The sequence below is a fragment of the Topomyia yanbarensis genome, chromosome 3 (genome assembly GCF_030247195.1).
Source record: "Topomyia yanbarensis strain Yona2022 chromosome 3, ASM3024719v1, whole genome shotgun sequence".
NCBI lineage: Eukaryota > Metazoa > Arthropoda > Insecta > Diptera > Culicidae > Topomyia > Topomyia yanbarensis.
The window spans coordinates 60,144,044-60,151,490 of record NC_080672.1 but is presented as its reverse complement, the minus strand read 5'-3'; the positions used below and the strand labels follow the sequence as shown (position 1 = coordinate 60,151,490).

Sequence of the window (7,447 nt, the reverse complement as noted above, 5' to 3'; positions counted from 1 at the left end):
TCTTCATTCAAAGTGTATAATATAGTAATAGAAAATACAATATGATTTTACTTTCAGTTTTCTGATACGCTTATTTCAACACGGGTTAAAATAATTCCAAATCATTCTTTTCAAGTATGGCTGCTCAATTTATCTATTTACAATTATGCATCATTCGTATAACTGCCTACAAATCATCACGCTTCTACCTACCTACGATACCACGAAAGCTACTCAATGATAATAATAATAATAATAATAATAATTGCTATAATAATTAGAATAATTAGTACAAGTAACCTTACAAACGAACCTGTATACTTGATGCATTTTATACGTAGTTAACTAGATAAGTTATGATGATGACAGAAAAATATGACGTTTTGTTTGTGCTTCGCACAAAAGGAAATCTGTTTTTTTATGTACAAACTAAACCGAACGGAAATTATATTAAAATACGCATAACGTGAAATTCACTGTGTCCTTGCTTTTGATTTTGCGTTACTGTTTACCGCAGTGTTGAGGGTAGGGGGGGAAATGTACTTTACCCTTAATTCTATAGCCTAACTAGATGATCTCGGATTTCTCATTCTATTAGTGGTACTATAACTATTATTATCGCTAGTATTAGCTGTTTTGCTTGTTTGTATTGGCACTTGATTTACTTGTTTTCTTTCTTTACTACTAATGTATTACTTGCTTGTATGTTTACTCCATTAGGCACTTGATATTCACAAAAGTTAGTATTTGACAGGATTTGTTACCATCCGTCTGTTCACACACTGAGTTAAATTTGTTCCGTTGATTTTGTGTTTTTGTCAGTTGTGAAGGATTCTTTTTCCCCTGCGGGGAACATCAAAGGCGGGACCGTAGTTTCGAGAGCAACGTGTTGCAAGTTCAAAAATAACGCTGAATTCATGTGTCCGATTGGCGCAATTTATACTGTATACGAAATGTACTTACGACAACGACGACGTCGACGGTGACGACTATTTTTTCTTGTTTATTTGCCCGTGTAACGTAAGGTGGCACTTGAAAAATAGAAGAAGGAAAAATACCCGAGGCTGACGACGATTGACCACCCGGTCGTAGGTAAGTGTTGGGTAGGGAAGGGGGGGGGGGGTGCAACTGTGTGGGCAATTAGTGGCACCTTTAGTTTTCCTAGTTTACGTGACGATTGTTCATCCATTCACCTAATTTTAGTTGCAATTTTGCGCGAAAATTTCTAATGGGGGCCAATTCAGGCTGCTGTGCATGGTTGGAGATTTTAGAAAACGTCGGATGATGCAACCGGTACTGTATTGCGTCAAATCAATCGGTTAGGATGTCGTTGGTTGCTTAATCGCAGAAGGCGTTGCGACGATTTGTGGAAAAATTTGGTGGTACAAGATGGCGGTTCCTGCAGGAGCTGCCAGGTTGAAATTAGGGCAAGCAAACAGGGTGCAGAGAAAGGACAACAAGTATGTGGCGAACAGGCGGCACAAAGCGGTTCACTAATTACGGCGAGAGGGAATTATGGGAAATACCCATCCCTTCTCTGGTGTTGGGAGACCTGCCGAGAAAGGTGTTGCTTTTATTGCCTTCGGATTTTATGGAGTGCATCTCTGCACCGAGAAAAGTGTAGATTATTCCAGCCCCTAGATTTTCTTTTTGCACTTGGCATGCGGACTAACTTGCTAGAAACTATATATGGCACCTGTGATTTGTTCAACCGTCGCATCGGTGAACGGACGGTGAGAGATCTGGGCAAACACGAATCTACCTGCGATCCTGGCAATAGCATTTATTTTTTGAGGCGGAGTCCTCTGCCAAAGGTTCATAACACCTGTGTGTGTGAAGGGCGGAAAAAAGAATGTTTAAAGATCTTAACAGCTTTCGCAGGCCACCCGCTCGGTTTGCAGGTTTCGAAACCGATGAAGAACTTTTGTTATGGTAATTAGGTGAACAGCATCTTGTGTGGGTCCTTGTTTTATGGGAAGCTGCATCATTACTCGTCGGTTGAATATTGGCAGATTCGCTCAGGTACCAAATCATGATAAGAGACCTGCTCTCGGTTAGATGATATTGCGACACGACCGCGATTCTCAAACTACGGTCCACTCCAACGTTCCCCCTTCCCGTCACTTTGTACAAAACTCCCATCCTAGCTGCTAATCCTGACAAACTTACATGATACGCTCATATGTATAGGTTATAAATATCACATTTCAGTTTTTCAACAAAGTCCCTGTGGACTCGGAGCATGCTCTATCCTCCGAACGACGAAAATAAAGAAAAGATGCGGCTCGGTCGATCATTACATGATCGAAGGCGACCGTGGAAAAATCACAGGATTAATCGTATATACTTGTGTGTTTAGAAGATAAAACGCATTCCGAAACGAAATCCTGGCTCTGATTAGATATAAAGCTTACGATAAACGGAGGCAAAAAAAAGCAAAAATTATGGCTTACCCGACCACTACCTGAGGCGGTAGGGGCGGCGGTTGATTGCTGCTGCTGACGACACCGGTGGCCAGATGTTCGTCCTGTGCCAGCCACTTCTCGACGTACTTCCGGTTGATGTTGTACTTGGATGCCACGGCTCGGAAGTCACCGCGACAGCTCACATCGTGGTAGTAGCTGTCGATGGCTTGCTGCTTCAGTTCAAGGCGGTAGCTGTAACTGTATCCGTCGTCGTTGCCGTCGGTGCTGTAGACGGACGAGATCGAGGTAGAACTGTCATAGCCGGAAACGGGTGAAGCCTGAGGTGCTGCCCAGACACCACTGCTCGGTGGGGACGGGGATAAGGTACTGTAGGCGGTTCTGGGGATGGGAGTAAGTGGCTGCTTGCCATAGGGAGGACTTGGCGGATAGGCGTACGGTCCGCTGCTGCACTCGTACAGGTTCTCGTAGTAACGCTGCTGCTGGTGAGCATGAAAGTTCCAAATGATCGGATAATCTAGCCTCCCCGCAGAACCGACGGCATCCTTCGGTGATTCGGCGGCGACCGGTGAATAAATGGATGAATCCTTTTCGTCATCCTTCTCATCCAGTAGGTAGGGCTTGAAGAGTTTAACCGACTTGGGAGGACTGGCACCGTCGGCAGAATCATCACACCCCGACGCAGCGGACTTGCGCTTTCGGCAGGACAGATCAACCGCTTCGCAGTCTTCGCTGGGATCACGCACTTCACACTTGATTTGAACTGGTGGTGCAGGTGTCGGAGATCGTGGCCGCGACGAGTACACCGACGAGATGGTGGAGCAGGGCGAGAGAGCTTGATCCATCCTGCCGCGGAATGGCTGCGGCAGTGAAAGATCAATCGGACAATCGCTCGCATATTTGCTGTAGTGATAGTGATAGTATGTGTCGAGCAGATTGAGCTGCTGCTCATAGCCCGCCGAATGATGGTGGGTCGGCGTCGCGACGGCTGGAAAATCGCCCGAGACAGGTGAAAAATTTGGCCGCAACACTTGGCTTACCAGTGCCGTTGCTGTCACCGTTGCCGCCGATTCCCGGCTGTGTGGTTTAAGTACCGATAGACTTGCTGACGACGACGACGACGACGTTTCATGTGGATGTGAGAACGGCGACGGCATTGTGTGAGTAGGAACGGGCGATATTATACAAGCGCTGACGCTGCTCTCTTTGCTGTTGCCGTTGATGTTGTTGTTATTGTTGTTGGAGGTGGCGTTTTGAGCGACGCGGTGTCTGGTTGAATCCAGAGGCACTTTTAGTTCAATGGAATTCAGATTCTGTTGGTGAATGTGATGGTGTGGATGATGAAGCTGGAACTGTGGCGGATGATGATTGCCACTATTGCTCATTAGATTGATTTTCATCGCACTGACCGCCGTTCCATTGGAGGCACTGTTGGCAGCTGCCGAGCGAAGATTATTTTCCACCTGCAGCCATTTCTGAATCTGTCTTCGATGGATACCGTATTTGCGTGCCGTAGCTCTCTGGTTCCCCTTGCAATCACTGTCGTTTCTGTACGAGTCCAGCACCTGCAGTTTAAACTGAGGCGGAAAGATCCTTCGGGAACCCATCTTTCCGGCAGTTCCTGAACTGTTTCCAACCGCTCCTCCTCCGGGCCGTTGCTGTTCCATCCGTGGTTTGCTGTTGCTGCATCCAATTTCACTTTTTATCATCGAATGTAGTCCGTGCGCCATTATTGAATTATTTTCGTAATTTCTACACATTCAATACGCTCACACATTCAACTACCGCGCAGTCTACTGTCACTGTTGAGTTTCACTTCACAAGTGCGGTCCGACTTGATACTCTCCGTGTCCACCCGAGAAACTGATAAAATTGTTCAGTGTTTCCACTCTCCGCAAAAAAAAGTACCCCCGCACAGGTTCAAACCAAAGACACTTTTCCAAACAAAGAACCAAAACACTTTAATTTCAAACTGATTTACCGCTGATATAAAACCGAAAACTATTCTTCCCGAAACCGTGCTGCACGCTTAATGTTTTCCATTTAAACTCATTTTGTCTTGTGCGTTGAAGAAGCACTTTGAAATCAACCCGCGAGAGAGGATGGGCGATGTGACTAAACGTTAGCAGCATACACAGTCGAGTGGTATGGTATTATTTTTTCATAAATATCTCTGCCTCCTTGGACTCGGCCGATCGGCGAGGGCTCGCATACACGCACCCGCCGCCGTGTTCCTACACGACCGAAGTCGGCGCTGACCTGACCAATACACAGGCACGCTCGCGCCAGCCAGCAAGTGTGCGATGACTCGTCGTTGTTCGAGTCACATGATGGGTGTACCGAGGGCAGGTGGACAGGCGGTGGCAACCGGACAGGTTGTGAGAGAGACATTCTTGCAAGTGAAACAGACTGATGATGCTTTGCTCTTTCGTCTACCATTCGCCAGTGCACTCGGCCCGATCGTCTACATAGACGTGTGTCGGTTCTCCGTTCACAACGCCTACAGGTCTAACATCCGTTTTCAAAACGAGTTTAGAAGCAACGTTGCCGAGCTGTCTGGGACGTGGTAGTGTGTGAAATCGAATTTTTGCTACCATCGTCCGTTCGTTGCGGGGGAACACATCCAACATCCTGTGTACCATTCGATCCCCTCGCCAATAATCCCTTTTTGACGGTGGCGAAAAACCCTTCCCAATCCTCATCGAACCAGAGCGATAATTTATTTTTAATTATGCAGTTCGAAAAACACGTCGTACTCTCTAAAAATATTTATTGGTCGTACCAACACACCGCCATCGCTGCCCGACACGCACTCATACACAGCAGTGGCAGAACTCGCGCGAAGATCCGACCAACCGACCGAACACAGATACCGAGCGAGAGAGAGAGAGCCAAATCGGTTTGCTAGCCAGCCAGCCGCCGTCGCTGCCAGTGCATGAACAGCGGCAACGTCGCAATATATAATACCGACCAGACAAATTGTCGCCACGACTTGGGTTCGTACCAGACAAAGCGTCGCTGGAGTATATAGAAAAAAAAATTGAATGTATACTGATTCGAAATGACGAAATGGTACATTGCCCGTCGTTTCACACCTCCACCAATACACACCCTCCTTCCCAACCACACCACCTTGATGGACGATCAAGTGTGCACACATTCCGTCGCAGCCGCAAAGGCTACCATCATACAGGCAATTATACAGTTTCCCGTCCCGGCCGGGCACACAGGGATCTTTCGGAATCAGGCGCGGTGATAATTGTTTCTGCCAACATGGCAGCAGGCGGACCACCGCCGAAAGGAAATCGGATTGACTCTTTTGTTGCAAAAAAAAATACCGAACACACTTTTTTAAAACACTCACGCCGATGATGAAAACATGAAAGGAACCGCCAGCGAAAACACTGACTGCTGGGGAGTGGAAAAAAAATAACGTCAACTTCATATGTTATATAGCACAAACAGCAGCGGCAACTTTACGAAAGCCGCGTGTCCCTCCCGTTTGACGACGACACTGCCGATGGCTGCCAATATCGGTATGGAGATCGCCGCGATACATTGACAGCTTTTCGGCAACACCGTCAAGCAACAAGATGATGGGAGCAGGCCGTGCAAAAATTAAGACGCAATTCGGCGACGGCAACTGTTTTCCATCGCCTTATCACCCGCGCGACACGAGGCTTCAAGTGCAACCGCGGTTGCTGCGATGATTGTGTGATGTAGAACGGTTATCGCATGTTAGGTGAATTATGTACGGTCAGGACAACGACGGGACGTGCATCGCGCCATAGTTCCATCTTCGTGTAAGGCCCTAGTCGAAGGCTTTAGTCATGTAGTGATTCACTATCACCGATATATTTCGTTATCGCTGATTTCACCATGTCGCCTCAGAATCAGTCATTGTCTTTGTTGTTTGATGGAGGTGGGGGATGATTTAAATTTTTCATTCTAATCGTACCAATAGAATCATTTAATTGGTTATAAAAAATCTGAATACATCTGTTTACTCACATCTCTAGCACTTGTCAGTTTGACTGTCAAAGTCGATTTGAAATATTGACATTCAGATGTTTTTAGTTGAACAATAACCCAACTAATAAGTCATTCAGTTAAAAAATGTCTAACCAGCAAATCATGACTGTTGACACAGCTCTGTGGGATGCGACGCTCCTTCCTTTTTTACATGTTTAACATGTGGGTCACACCCCTGTGAAATGCGCGTATAGCTTTTATATTCCAGCCGCCGCTGATCTGTGCATTGCTTAATTCAACCCTGAACATGGGAGCTGTCATCCACCGATCAGCCGATGTAAGTTCACAGAAAAAAGCAAGTCAGCAGAGAGTGATTATTCCGGAAGATTGGAAGGTGATAAATTATTAGTATCTACTATGAATTATAGTTCCTAAATCTAGCGTATAGCTAATCTGTGCAGTTATATATGTTTATACGGAAAATTGAACTAAAACTATACTTACATTGAAGTAAATCAGAAACTTGAATTCATGCAAGAACTAAACCTAAAACAGTAAAACTGCAGTGATTACATCTACAGTACGGATCGTTGATACTAGTACGGACAGGATTAGCAGCAGAAGAAAACTAAACGTGAGTAGATCACACGAATCTTAAACCTATTTACACGTAGAAAGTCAATGATCTAAACTTTTTATTTATTTCCCGATGGGATTTTCTAACTCTTTTCTTCCCAAATATATGGATTACGAAACCGGAAACCACATGGATCTGTTCGATTGGCAGCGCAACAACTGTGGTAATTAGTCAAAATTCTCCAAGGCATGGATTTCATACTTTGACTTACTCTTAGTTCCTACACTGAAAAGAACGATGTGGTAATGCTGAGAGGTATGGTAGAAAAAACCTTTTTCAATAAATAGTTATAAATTATTATAAAACTACCAGAAAATGCTTGAATGTACAATGTGGTTTCTAATAAACATTCAAGGTAGACTTCCATTCTCTGGAAAACGACGAAAATCCTGAACTTTATCAGCTGATTATCGACAGCTGGAATCTGGAATCAGCG

General features: G+C 45.3%; 1 protein-coding gene across 1 annotated transcript; it reads right to left on the bottom strand.

Annotated features, from left to right (window-relative positions):
- Nucleotides 1-359: 359 nt before the first annotated feature.
- Nucleotides 360-4,623, bottom strand: LOC131689862 (uncharacterized). The gene is made up of 2 exons (XM_058975206.1): nt 2,433-4,623; nt 360-2,372 (listed from the first exon to the last, which is right to left on the bottom strand). Exons 1-2 carry the CDS (start codon nt 4,160-4,162, stop codon nt 2,276-2,278), a joined length of 1,827 nt encoding a protein of 608 aa, XP_058831189.1. The 5' UTR covers nt 4,163-4,623; the 3' UTR covers nt 360-2,275.
- Nucleotides 4,624-7,447: the final 2,824 nt, after the last annotated feature.